The 13301-nt window shown below is 27.7% G+C and overlaps 6 protein-coding genes across 6 annotated transcripts in view, besides 14 other annotated features; 3 read left to right on the top strand and 3 right to left on the bottom strand.

Moving 5' to 3' along the window:
• Positions 1-580: 580 nt before the first annotated feature.
• On the bottom strand, positions 581-1482 carry EDI_324370 (uncharacterized protein; the record flags this gene model as incomplete). The annotated part of the gene is made up of 2 exons (XM_001735301.1): positions 581-1200; positions 1254-1482. 2 exons carry the CDS (start codon positions 1480-1482, stop codon positions 581-583), a joined length of 849 nt encoding a protein of 282 aa, XP_001735353.1.
• A 47-nt stretch (positions 1483-1529) lies between these two features.
• Positions 1530-1620: a microsatellite.
• A 16-nt stretch (positions 1621-1636) lies between these two features.
• Positions 1637-2056, top strand: EDI_324360 (uncharacterized protein; the record flags this gene model as incomplete). The annotated part of the gene is made up of 1 exon (XM_001735300.1): positions 1637-2056. The coding sequence occupies one exon, from the start codon at positions 1637-1639 to the stop codon at positions 2054-2056; it is 420 nt and encodes a 139-aa protein (XP_001735352.1).
• Positions 2024-2118: a sequence feature (AT_rich).
• Positions 2119-2120: 2 nt separating this feature from the next.
• Positions 2121-6891: a repeat region.
• A 640-nt stretch (positions 6892-7531) lies between these two features.
• Positions 7532-7586: a sequence feature (AT_rich).
• A 39-nt stretch (positions 7587-7625) lies between these two features.
• EDI_324350 (heat shock protein 81-1, putative) lies at positions 7626-9889 on the bottom strand (the record flags this gene model as incomplete). Its single annotated transcript, XM_001735299.1, has 2 exons — positions 7626-9791; positions 9821-9889. The coding sequence occupies 2 exons, from the start codon at positions 9887-9889 to the stop codon at positions 7626-7628; spliced, it is 2235 nt and encodes a 744-aa protein (XP_001735351.1).
• Positions 8100-8161: a microsatellite.
• Positions 8974-9116: a microsatellite.
• Positions 9861-9972: a microsatellite.
• A 151-nt stretch (positions 9973-10123) lies between these two features.
• Positions 10124-12412, top strand: EDI_324340 (uncharacterized protein; the record flags this gene model as incomplete). Its single annotated transcript, XM_001735298.1, has 1 exon — positions 10124-12412. One exon carries the CDS (start codon positions 10124-10126, stop codon positions 12410-12412), a length of 2289 nt encoding a protein of 762 aa, XP_001735350.1.
• Positions 10649-10780: a microsatellite.
• Positions 11245-11303: a microsatellite.
• Positions 11599-11762: a microsatellite.
• Positions 12408-12474: a sequence feature (AT_rich).
• A 7-nt stretch (positions 12475-12481) lies between these two features.
• Positions 12482-12549: a microsatellite.
• A 16-nt stretch (positions 12550-12565) lies between these two features.
• On the top strand, positions 12566-12988 carry EDI_324330 (60S ribosomal protein L23, putative; the record flags this gene model as incomplete). Its single annotated transcript, XM_001735297.1, has 1 exon — positions 12566-12988. The coding sequence occupies one exon, from the start codon at positions 12566-12568 to the stop codon at positions 12986-12988; it is 423 nt and encodes a 140-aa protein (XP_001735349.1).
• A 38-nt stretch (positions 12989-13026) lies between these two features.
• Positions 13027-13099: a microsatellite.
• Positions 13100-13194: a sequence feature (AT_rich).
• A 92-nt stretch (positions 13195-13286) lies between these two features.
• The window catches only part of EDI_324220 (glycerate kinase, putative), a gene marked incomplete at both ends in the record, with an annotated part of 723 nt that continues 708 nt past the window's right edge, over positions 13287-13301 (bottom strand). The window contains one exon of the mRNA XM_001733237.1: positions 13287-13301. This exon is cut by the window's right edge and continues 708 nt beyond it. Within this exon, the coding sequence (XP_001733289.1) occupies positions 13287-13301 (15 nt within the window).

The raw sequence follows: 13301 nt of genomic DNA, 5'->3' as shown, positions 1-13301 counted from the left end.
GATGGGATTGTTTCTTGTCATTCTGTTCTTCCTCATAAAGCTATTCAAAAATCAAGTGCTGTAAGTATACCAATTAATATTCAAATACCTTCACTTTCAAGATTAAATATTGAAATAGACGTATCTTATGTATTCCAACATCGATCATTACACTCTCAAGAACCTCAACGTGGATGGGATGTTCCATCTGTAGAATGTATATTATCAACACAAGAAATTATTATCAGTAATAACTTATTAGTGGGACTTCCAGCTCCTGATTTCTCTATGCCATATAATGTATTGGCATTAACATTAGCAATTTTTGCTCTAGGAATTGGCAATTCAATAGATGTTATCATTCAAAAAAGAAATTATTTGTTAGAAAACCAAGTAAAATCAAATCTTCCAACAATTCTATTGATTATAAGATCTCTCTATTATACTTTTAAAAACAAAAAGAAAGAATCTCACCAAGATGAAAAGGAAATCAAAGAAAAATCCCAACTAAAAGACACAAATGAAAAACAAATCAAAACTGATTAAATTAAGTAAATTCTTTTTCACTAAGAAAATTAAATTCATGCTTTCTTTTAGAGGTTTAATAAATATAACGAATATAGAGGAAAAGACATCCACAGATAATACCAGACATTGAGGATGTTATAAAATTAATAGCTGAGTTACTTAAAACATCAACCCCTGAAATTCTTGTTACATTATCTCCTGACTTACGTACAACACATTTTCGTTTTTCATCCCAACCAGAGTATTGAAGTGTCCCCCCAAGAATACTATCTAATAAATTTCCTATTACTCCACTGATTGTAATAGAAGAAGAAGTTAATATAAATAGAGTTATGTCAAATGGACAATTCATCAAAAATACTAGTCCCCCAATCAATCCAATCAAGAGCGACCCACAAAATCCAGAAATAAGTCCAAGAGAACTCACACCACCATTAGTACCAGCAGGAACTTGTTTGAATGTAATAATGTGGAATGGGTGTGTTTTACTCAAAATCCCAACTTCAGAGGACCATGTATCCCCATTGGTACAAGAATAAAATCCAGGAATAATTCCATACAAAAAAACTTGAAACGAAGATAATCCAAAACATGCACTAGTTCCATTTGGTGCATCAGTAAGTAACAACATAATACAACTTATTGTTGCAAGTAAACTATTACATAAAACTTGAATTGATGACCTTTTTGATTCTTCACAAATAAATGACTGTTCATTTCAAAAGAACTGATTAACTACAACAAACCCTCAACATACTTTTCTTCTAACTTTCTTTTCTTATTCATTCCAACTTTTGTTAGAATGGATGAAGTAAGGAAAAATGCCATAATAAATACGGCTGGAGATATTCCAACACTCAAATGAAAGAACCCAGTAACTCCAGCAACAATAGCACCATCAAGAGTTAGAGAACCTTTGATCACAACCAAAATGGGAACAAGAATAGAAAGAGTCAAATTAATAAGGAAACTCATTTTTATTTTCTTAGTTTCCAGACGGAGGCTTGTTCTAAGTTTTTGTTAAATAAAACAAAAAAATAAATAGTAAAAATAAATAGCAAAATATATTAATAAACAAAAATAATAAAAGAACCAAAAAGAATGAACTAAAAAACACAAAACCCTTCAAATGTCATCAAGTGAAAGTAATGATAAACACATTCATTTACTTCCAATTGCTACACCATTAGCAAGTGATAAATTAGAAAAGAAACTTCACAAACTCATTAAGAAAGCTGTTGAAACTAAATGTATTAAACGAGGAATTAAAGACACAATGAAAACTGTTAAAAAAGAGAAAGATGCAGAAAAAATGAAAAATTGGTTGTGTGTTCTTGCTGGAGATGTTACTCCACTTGATATTATTTCACATATTCCTAGTTATATGAAAGAAAAAGGAATTGCTTATATTTATGTTAAAACAAGAGAAGCACTTGGACAAGTTGCAGGATCAACTCATCCAACCACATGTATTCTTCTTACCTGTGATTCAGACAGTTCATGTTTTGATTCTTGCAAAAAATTAATTGAAAAAATTAAAAATGAATGAATAATTTAATAATTCTTTTAATATCATAATTTTATTTTTTATATTATTTATTTATTTTTATTCGAGATCCTTTTATCAATGCAGAATATACAACAAATTTTGTTGCCATGCCTATTGAGTAATACCATAGGGTCTTGTAAAGAAAATCAAACAAGACACAGGTATTCAAGTTCAAAGAAAAGAAAGGACTTCAATAGCAATAAAATGCATAATAATTATGATAAAAGAAATAACAGGAAAAAAGGGTTTAGGAAAAGAAGAACACAAAGAAAAACAAATAAAAAACAAGGCAAGTATAATGGTAATAAACATTATACAAATAAGAAACCTAAATGGTTAACAACAAAAGAAATTCAAAAGAAAATTAAAAGAATAACAAGAAAATGGGAAAAAGGAGAATACGAAGAATTACTTAAAAAGTACGAAGGTAAAGAAAAGAAATGGTATAATATTCTCCAAGAAGTATATTCAATAAGGAAGAAGAAAACACTAGAGAAAATTAAAGAAGAATTCAAAGATAAAACAAAAGATTGGACAAGTGAAGATATTAAAACAATCGAAGAAGAAATCAAAAACAAAAATCCAATCAAAGAAATGAACGATAGATGTAAAACTGCAAGAATAATAAATGAAAAAGAAAATAAAAGGAAAACACAAGATAAAGAATCGAAAAAGGAAGAAGAATGCAACAAAGAAGAAATCAACACACTTCAAAATAAAATTAAAGAAATAGAAGAAACTATTAAAGAACTTCAAACAAAAAAGATGGAAGAAGAACGAACCATTTCAGATGAAATGATTCAAAAAACACGAGAAACAGTCAGGAAAGAGTTTGAAGAAGAAATAGAAAAGATTCAAACACAAATGAACAATATTCAGAATACATGTAATGAAATAAGAAAAGAAAACTCTAAATTAAAAGAGGAAAATAATACATTACAAGGAAAAATAAATGAAGCAAATGGTAGAAGGATCATAGAAGTAGGAGGTAAGGATGAAATCATCCGAACCCTCCGAGCTAGCTATGAGAAGCTGAAGAAGGAGAAGGACGAAGTCCTTAAGGGTGCTGAGCTGGAGAAGAAGAGGGCTGATGCACTGGAGAAGAGTGCTAAGCTGGAGAAGAAGAGGGCTGATGAGCTGGAGAAGAGTGCTGAGCTGCTAGAGAAGAACATAAGAGATAAAGAAAATCAAATCTCTGTATATCAAAAAAGTGCGATTCAAAACTATGAGATTGCAGAAATAACAAGAAAAGAACTAGACCATACACAAAGAGAAAATGAAAAACAAAAACAAATAATATCAAACCAACAAGAAAGTATCGAAAATTTTTTATCCCAGAAGGAACTGGAGAAGAAGAAAACAATGACTCTAGTGATAAATACACAACCAATACTGAGAACATCATCATGGACAATACAAATGAACCAAACTACCCCTATGAAAAAGACAATTCTGGAAATAGAAGAAGAAGAGAACAAAACACTGAGTATCAAAAAACAAGAAATGATAATCAGTCAAGAAGAGAAGAAAACACAACAAATCAAACAAATAGAATTTTAATTGATGTGTTGTATTGTTTTGAATTAATTTGTTAAATAAGAAATTAAATAAGAAATTAAGATGGGAACAAATAGAAAGCATAATAAAAGTAATAAACATTAATGTAAATAATGAGAAAGAATACATTAATAATATTAAAAAGTCACATAAAATAAAAGAAACAACTAAAAGATATATTAAAATGAAAATGAACTCAATCATAGAAAGTAGAATGTAATTCAATAATAAAAAATATTATCATAAAAAATAACTCTACTGATATTGATGATGAATATCTTAACTCTATCATCACTCAAGTTAAAGGAATGAAGATAGATAAATGTGTAAATATTAATTACTACTGGAAAAGGAAAGAAGCAGATAAATTAATAAGAGAAATAAATAATAAATGGGTATGGTCAGGAAGCAGAATAGAAAATCTGCAAGAAGATATGAAAAGGATTTCAATGTGTATGCATTACTATCTCCAAAATAAATTTATAGGAGATAAATTTGATGAAGTAAAAGAAATTATAAAGAAAATAAATAGACTAGAAGATCTAGTCAAGGGAAGGAAATGGTACAGAATAAAATGCATCATGAGATTAAAGGAACAAGATGCAGATGAAATTAAAATGAAAGCACAAGAAAGAATAAAGTACCTAAAATATATGATGACGATGATTAAAGAAAGAATTAAATTTAATAAGAATGAAAGGGTCAGAATCAATACAAATAAAATCATGTTTGATTCTAATAAGAAAATCAAAACAAAGAAGAAAGACCCACAAAATGAAATATACCCAAATAACGATATTACTTTAGAATATTGGAAATCGTTATATGAAACACAGGTGATATTAAATAAGGAACATTGGAAAATAAAACAAATCACCTCGTGGAATGAAAGGTACAGAAATTATGATAGTGTCATCATCACATTGGATGATTTAAATCTAAGAATGATGAAAATAAGTAATTGGAAAGCACCAGGTATTGACACTATATATGGGTATTATTGGAAGAGAATGTCATCATCAAGAGAGTCCATTCTTAATATATTCAATGAATGGTTAAACTTCCCAGAAAACATCCCTTTAGACATGGTAAGTGGAAGAACTATACTAATCCACAAAGGAGGTGATAGGAACGATGTCACTAACTATCGTCCTATCAGTTGTACAAATGTAATAATGAAAGTATTTACCTCCATATTGAAAGAGAAGATTCACAATAGAATTAACATGAATAGTGAATCATTAAAAATTAGTAAAAATCAATTGGGATGTAAACTGCAATCTCTTGCTGCTAAAGAACGATTAATTAACAGTTATATGTTAAAGCAGCAAAAAGAAGAGAAATACCCAAAATATGTAGAATCATATTATGACATTAAGAAAGCATATGACTCAGTAAATCACGAATGGGTAATAGAAGCACTTAAATATTTTAATGTAGAGGGTGTCATCATAGACATTGTAGAAAGTATGATGAACAGATGGAAGATATTCATAGGATATAAATATAATGAATATCTAGGATGTATTAAATTGAAGAGAGGAATTTTACAAGGTGATTCCTTATCCCCTCTACTCTTCATCATCCAAATGAATATAATTTCTCAAATCATAGAAGAGAAGTTCCCAAAAGCAAACCATACATTGTATATGGATGATTTGAGAATAATGACACAAAGTAGCGAAGAAATGGGAACAATCCACAATGAAATTAAAGAAATAATAAGTGGAATAGGGATGGAAATGAATGAAAATAAATCAGGAATGGTATTAAAGAATATTAATAAAATACCAGATGGAATGCAAAATCACATTAATTGAATGAGAGGAATTGTATAAATATTTAGGTGTATGGCAGTCAGATGAAATTAATGATACCTTCAATTGTAAAATCATCAAAGAAAAGATGATGAAGAAAATGGAAGAGATAAATACTGATGAATGTAGTAATAGAAGTTATATTACAAGAATTAATACTGAAGTAATACCCATCTTCAGATATTCAGCATCAGTAGTAAATTGGAATGTAACTGACCTAGATAGAATGGATTTGGAGATAAGAAAATATTTAAGAAAGGCAAAATACATTGGTGCCGGCAACTCCAAAGACCGTCTATATGTCCCTATAAATGAAATGGGTGAAGGATTAATAAGCCTAAGGGACGAATATGTTATTGAATTAATTAGAACAGTAATGTACTATTGTACAAGAGAAAGTGAAATAGGAAATAACATAATAGATAGATGGTATTCCAAGAAATGAATATTGAATATAATTAAAAAAGCACTAGGTCATAAAATCCCAGAAACGAAAATAGAAGAAATAATAAATGAAGTGAAAATAAAAAAGAAAAAGAAGTAGTAGTAAAAATAAAGAAATTAATGACCAACAAATACATCAAAAAATGGAAGTCCCATCAAACAAGTGGACATTTTAGAAGATGGTTCGAGTCAAAATTTGTAGATAAAACTACTACAATCAATGCATGGAAGTCCATCAATATAAAGAAAAATGCATTTCTCCAATTAACTAAAATACAAGATGGAGTAATATTTAGTGGGTACAGGAAAGTAAAAATATTAAAAAATGAAAGATTGAAGTACTGCCCACTTTGTAAAGACAAGATAGCCACAGTAGAACACATTCTACTATCTTGCATTGGTCATAAGAAATCACAAATGGAGAAACATGACCATATTGGCATTATCATATGGGAGGGGTTAATAAGAAAATACACAGGAAATAAACAATACAAGAAACCCCCATATGAAACAGTGTTCCAATACAATGACATCACTATGATATGGAACAAACAAATAATGCCAAAAAGTGATGGACTATATCATAAAAGACCAGATATATATGTACTAGATAAAAAGAATAAAACTGGTCTAATATTTGATATGACTATTGTGGCAGATCATAATATTAATGGAGCCTATTGGAAGAAAAGAAATATGTACAAGGAATTGAAAAATAAGGTAATTAAAATAGAGAAATTAAAGGATGTCAAAATAATTCCAGTAGTAATTTCGATTAATGGGCTAGTAAATGCCGAAAGTATTAAATTAATCAAACAATTAAAAATCGAAATTGACATCACTAAAGAAATTAAAAACCTTGTAATTAAAAACATGATGGATGTCATGGAGCACTGTGGAGATCACAACCAAACATATGTAGTTGAACTACAAGACGAAGACTCAGGGACGGGATTAGTCTCCCCTGAGCCAGGAACAATAGACACAAGTTCTATTAATACTTAATTAACTTCTTTTAATTTATTTATTTTTATTCTTTCCATCCCATTCCTTTTAACATTGCTATCCCAAAATTTTCTATAGGAATTTTTTCATATTCTTCAACATTAACTTCTGATGGTAACGAACGATATCTTTCAGTAAAAGTTATTGACGAAGAGTGGTTGTATTGGCTGATTCATTCTGTCAAAAAGTTATCTACGTCATTTTTTTTCATAACGAAATTTGACTAAAATTCCAACACAACTACGGTAAAGAAACTAGAGCAACTGCCAAGTTCCTAGACAACCACAGCCAATCCCCCAATAAGCTTTTATTCATTTCGTTAATAGTTGTTTGTTATAAAAATGAATTATTTTAATGAGCTAAAGGCATGGAACCAAAGTACTCACAACTCAAGGACAACTTATTTTTTAATGATGGTTCACTGTTTATTTTGTGAGGTATTCATTAATAGTATTATAACATCTTTTTTTAGGAATGAGACAATGAGTCTTGTAATAAATGCTTTTGTTTTAAAAACATGAAATACCTCAGACAGTACTTCGTATCCTATAACCCAAATAACTTTGGTAATAACTTATAAGTATCTTTGTTCACTGAAATAACAATTGATTAGTATGAATATAACAATAAAACATTTAGTTTATTATACTACTATTTAAATAAATATTTAAAGTATTTCAAATAAAAGTAAATTTAAAAAATAAAAACTTTTCTAAAACTTTTTGAATTATTCAATCACCTTTTCTTTAATCAACTTCCTCCATCTTTGAATCTTCAATTGGTGTTTCTTCAACAGCTGGAACTGGTTCGGTTGCTGGTTCTTCTTCTTTATCATCAAGGGACAATCCAAGTTTAACCATTCTATAAATTCTACCAGCAAATGCAGCTGGTTCATCTAATGAAAATCCTGATGATAATAATGCTGTTTCAAATAATAATACAACAAGGTCCTTAACAGTTTTATCACTGTTATCAGTGTGAACTCTCTTTCTTAATTCTTGAACGATTGGATGATCTGGATTAATTTCAAGTGTTTTCTTAGAAACCATATAAGTACTCATAGAATTATCTCTTAATGCTTGTGCTTTCATAATTCTTTCCATATTAGCACTCCATCCATATTCTCCAGTAACAAGAGCACATGGTGAGTTAACTAATCTATTAGAAATTACTACTTTTTCGATCTTATCTCCAAGGATTTCTTTAACTACTTTACTTAATTCTTCATTATCTTTTTCTTTAGCTTCTTGTTCTTTCTTTTCTTCTTCAGTTTCTTCTACTTTAATTCCATCCTTAGTAATACAAACAAGTTTCTTTCCATCAAATTCTTTAAGTTGTTGCATAGCATACTCATCAATTGGATCTGTCATATAAAGTACTTCAATTCCTTTCTTAACAAATCCTTCTACAAATGGTGATGTTTCAACTGCTTTCTTACTTTCTCCTGTAATGAAATAAATTTCTTTTTGATTTTCTTTCATTCTTGCAATATAATCTTTAAATGATGTCATATCTTCTCCACTCTTTGATGAATAGAATCTAAGTAATTCTGCAATTTTATCTCTATTTGTTGAATCTTCATGAATACCTAATTTAAGATTCTTTCCAAATGCTTCATAGAATTTTTTGAAGTCTTCTTTATTTTCTGATATTTCTACAAATAATTCAAGACATTTCTTTACAAGATTCTTTCTAATAACTTTAAGAATCTTATTTTGTTGTAACATTTCTCTTGAAACATTTAATGGAAGATCTTCTGAATCAACTACTCCTTTAATAAATCCTAACCATTCTGGAATTAATTCTCTACAATCATCCATAATAAAGACTCTTCTTACATATAATTTGATATTATTTGGTTTCTTCTTAGTTTCAAACATATCAAATGGTGCTCTTTGTGGAACAAATAATAATGCTGTAAATTCAATTTGTCCTTCGACTGAAAAATGTTTAACTGCAAGATGATCTTCCCAATCATTAGAAATAGTTTTATAGAATGATGCATATTCTTCTTTAGTAATTTCACTTGGATTTCTTGTCCAAATTGGTTTTTGTTTATTAACTTGTTCCCATTCATGAGTAACTTTCTTTACTTTCTTTGTTTTCTTTTCTTTTTTTTCTTCTTTTTTATCATCTTCAATCTTAACTTCTTCTTCTTCTTTCTTTTCTTCTTCTTTCTTTTCTTCTTCTTTCTTTTCTTCTTCTTTTGTTTCTTCTTCTTTCTTTTCTTCTGCTTCATCATCAGTAACTTCTTCTTCTGTTTCTTTTGTAACATATAACATAATTGGATATTGAATAAATTCTGAATGTTTCTTAATAATTTCTTGAATCTTCTTTGTTTCAAGATATTCTTGCATATCTTCTTTAAGTTTTAAAATAATCTTTGTTCCTCTCTTTAATCTTTCTCCACTTTCATCAAGTGTAATTGTATATTCTCCTCCTGCTGATGATTCCCAAATATATTGTTCATCATCATTATGTTTTGTAATAACTGTTACTTTTTCTGCAACAAGATATGATGAATAAAATCCTACTCCAAATTGTCCAATCATAGAAACATCAGCTGTTCCTTCAATAATCTTTGACATAAATGTTTTTGTTCCTGATCTTGCAATAGTACCAAGACAATTAATTAAATCGGCTTTTGTCATACCAATACCAGTATCTTCAATAATTAATTGTTTATTATCTTTATCTGCTGTAATTCTAATAATTAATTCTGGTTCTGCTTCAAGAACACTTTTATCTTGAAGTGATTGATATCTAATTTTATCAAGTGCATCTGAACAATTTGAAATTAATTCTCTTAAGAAAATATCTTTATTTGAATAAAATGCATTAATAATCAATGATAATAATTGATTAATTTCTGCTTGGAATTGATATGTCTCTGTCATTTCTTTTTCTAATGACTGATCTCTTCTATTTCTCATTTAAATACTCTTCTTTTGTCTACGATGTAATTGTAATACACCACGTCATCTCTCGTTGTCACTTGTTTTTCCATCATTTTCTTTATTTTCTTCTCTTCCTCTTTTACTTTCTTTTCCTCTTTTTTTACTATATTTCTTCCTATTCTTACCTTTTTCTTTTAGGGTTTCTCTTTCCACGTAGTGCTTTCTTATGAAATGACTTCTTTTTTAATGTTGTGAATTTTTTTCTAAAACATTTTTTCAAATAACAATATTTTTCTCTTATTGTTTATTGGAACTTGTATCTTTTGTTTTTTTTTCTCCTCTTTATCATGACCACTTTTACCATTTATATTGATGATGAAGCAATGCCTTTTTCTAGTGATTATAGTGCTCCAGGTAGTCCTGTTGCTAACTTTTCAAGAAAGGAAGAGTTTAAAACTTTATGGAAACAATGTAGTGATGATTATGATTTTCATACCAATCAATTTATAAATATTCATATCTTTAAATCAACAATTCAGCCTGAACGATCTGATCCATCAAATTATGATGGTGGAAAATGTTGGATAACAACAAGTCGTTCTTTTGTATTAGAAAGTTTTGAAGCAATGGTTAATGAATTATTATTTAGTGATTGTTCATTTATTTCAAGTATTAATGGTATTACAGCTTGTTTAAAAACAGAAAAAAATTCAACAATGGGTATTTGGATTAAAAGTTGTGAACAAAATACTATTCATTTATGTAAAGAATTTATTGAAGAAGGGAGTAAACAAAGTAAGGTAATGTTTGAAAAACACAAAGATGAAAATCAACAACGACCATCATTCTTTAGTATGTTAGCAGATTGTGATGAAACAAAAAAAGAAGGAAATAATATTAAAAGTTCAGAAATGGAAATCAAAAATAAAAAATCAATAGAAGGAATTGAAGGAAAAATAACAAAAGAATTATATAAAAGACCAAAAGAAAAGAAAAATGAAGAAGGATTTAATGAATTAATGGAAATGGCAGATCCAGATGATTTTTTACAACAATTTGTTGAAGCGGAATTAGAATTATCAACAGAAGAATTATGGGGTGATATTTATGAAGCAAATAAAATGTTATTTACTGCACCATCAACAACATTAGAAATTAAATTAAATTCACTTCATAAAATACTTAATTATTCAGGTATAATGACTGATTGTGGAAAAAGAAAGAAAAGTGGAGAGAAAAAAGTAAATCCAGTAAGAGTGAGTAAAAAGATTAAAGAAAGTTTCACTAGTTCAGAAGATACATCAAGTACAGAAATTAATGATTCATTTGGACCACTTTCACTTGAAGCAGTTACTCCAGATACAACATTTGATGGAGCTACATTACCAGATAAAATAATTCAAAATTCATTAAACATAAAGAATCATAATACATCTGAATATATTGAATCTAAAACATTTAATGATACAAAAGAATCAAAAGGAAGAATAGAAGAAATAAAAATAAAGAAAGAAAAAGAAAATAAAAACATTGATGAATTTGAAATGAAAGATATTACTATTCCAAGAATTAGTAATAAAGAAAGTGAAATAACACTTGAATCAAGTGAATCAACAAGTAAATTTAAATTAAATGCAAAACCATTCACACGAAAAAATAAAACAAAAATAACAGAAAGTTCTATAGAATCACAATCAATAGGAGATATTTCAGATGAAAGTAGTATTATTGAAACAGGAGTTATTTCAGATGAAAGTAAACCAAAAACAAAAATTAATATAGATTTAACAAAACCAATTAAGAGTTATATTCCACAACATTTAAAAAAAGAAACATCAAAAGAAATAAAAGAACAAACATCATTAAATCAAGAAAAAAGTATAGAAGAGATTAAAGATAATACTAAAGAGAAAAAAGAATCTAAACAAAAATTAGAAATAAAAAAAGAAAATAAAAAAATACATAAAAAAGAAGAACGAAAGAAAACACGATTTATTGAAATACCTATTCAAAAAGATTTTGTAGAACCAATTATTCAAACACCAATAGAAATAGAATCTAAAGAAAATAATAATATTGAAATTACAGATCTTCCATATCAAATAGAAGAAAAAACAAAAACAACATATAATAAACAAAAATTAACAACAACTATTTTAGAAAAACCAGTAGCATTAAAAATACAAAGAGAAAAAGATATTAAAAGTATTCCAATGGTATCAAAATCACCTGGTATTGAAAAAACAAAAAAAAATTCATTATTAACAAGAAGAATAAAAAAATCAATACCATCAACACCTGGAGAAATTAGAAGAAAACAAAAAAGAGAAAATGAAAGTAATGAAATAAAAATTGAACCAATGAGAAAACATAATCCAAATAAAATTATGGAAATTGATAAACCAAGAAATGAAGAAAATGAAACAGAATCTAGAACAGTAATTACACCATCAGCTCGATTACCATGGCATATTAGAATGTTAAAAAAAGCAAGTGAGAGTGGAGAAGATTTTGTGTTAGTATTTAAATATCATAATCAAATAGTTGTTATTGTAATTACTGTAATGATATTAACAACAATAATAATCATTGGATTAATGTATTTAATCAATGTAGAATCAAATTATGATGATTAAATAAGATAAAGATAAAAAATTAAATGTTTTTTCAATAAAAAATTTTTAAGAATTTTTTATTTGGATTATAAAGAAAAGAAAAATAATAAAAAGAAATAAGAAAAAAAAAACTATAGAAAGAAAGAAAAACTAAAAAACCCTGTTAATTGAAAGATGCCAAAGAGAGGAGCAGGAGGAAGACAAGGAAATAAATTTAGAGTTACTTGTGGTTTAAATAATGCATCAACAGTTAACTGTGCAGATAATACTGGAGCTAAAACACTTACTATTATTTCAGTTAAAGGATTCCATGGAAGATTAAATAGACTTCCAAGAGCTGGATGTGGTGATATGGTTGTTGCAACATGTAAAAAAGGTAAACCAGAATATAGAAAGAAGATGCATACAGCTGTTATTATTAGACAAAGAAGAACATGGAGAAGAAAAGATGGAGTTACATTATATTTTGAAGATAATGCAGCTGTTATTGTCAATATGAAAGGAGAAATGAAAGGTTCAGCTATTACTGGACCAGTTTCAAAAGAATCAGCTGATTTATGGCCAAAGATTTCATCAAATGCACCAACTATTGTTTAAGGTAAGTAATGTTTGGTCAACTTCGATTTATTTGTGAATTGTTTTTGGTTTCTTTTTTATTCATTTGTTTGTTTTTTTATATTATATATTATTTTTTTTTTCTTTCTTTTTAAAATATTAAAAAAAAAATAATAATGAATTTATTAACTATTATTATTGAAGAAGTTTAAATATATTTTTTATTAATATATTTACATTTTTAATAACTTCTTCTTTTTTCATAGCATCTTCTAATGTTATTGGTTTGTTTTGTATACAAAAAATACTCAATAATGGATCATTATTATTAAAATCCATTTCAATTATTCCTCCT

This window comes from Entamoeba dispar, genomic scaffold, assembly GCF_000209125.1.
Source record: "Entamoeba dispar SAW760 scf_1105229459019 genomic scaffold, whole genome shotgun sequence".
NCBI classification, from domain to species: Eukaryota; Evosea; order Mastigamoebida; family Endamoebidae; genus Entamoeba; species Entamoeba dispar.
This window is presented reverse-complemented; position numbering and strand designations above follow the sequence as displayed.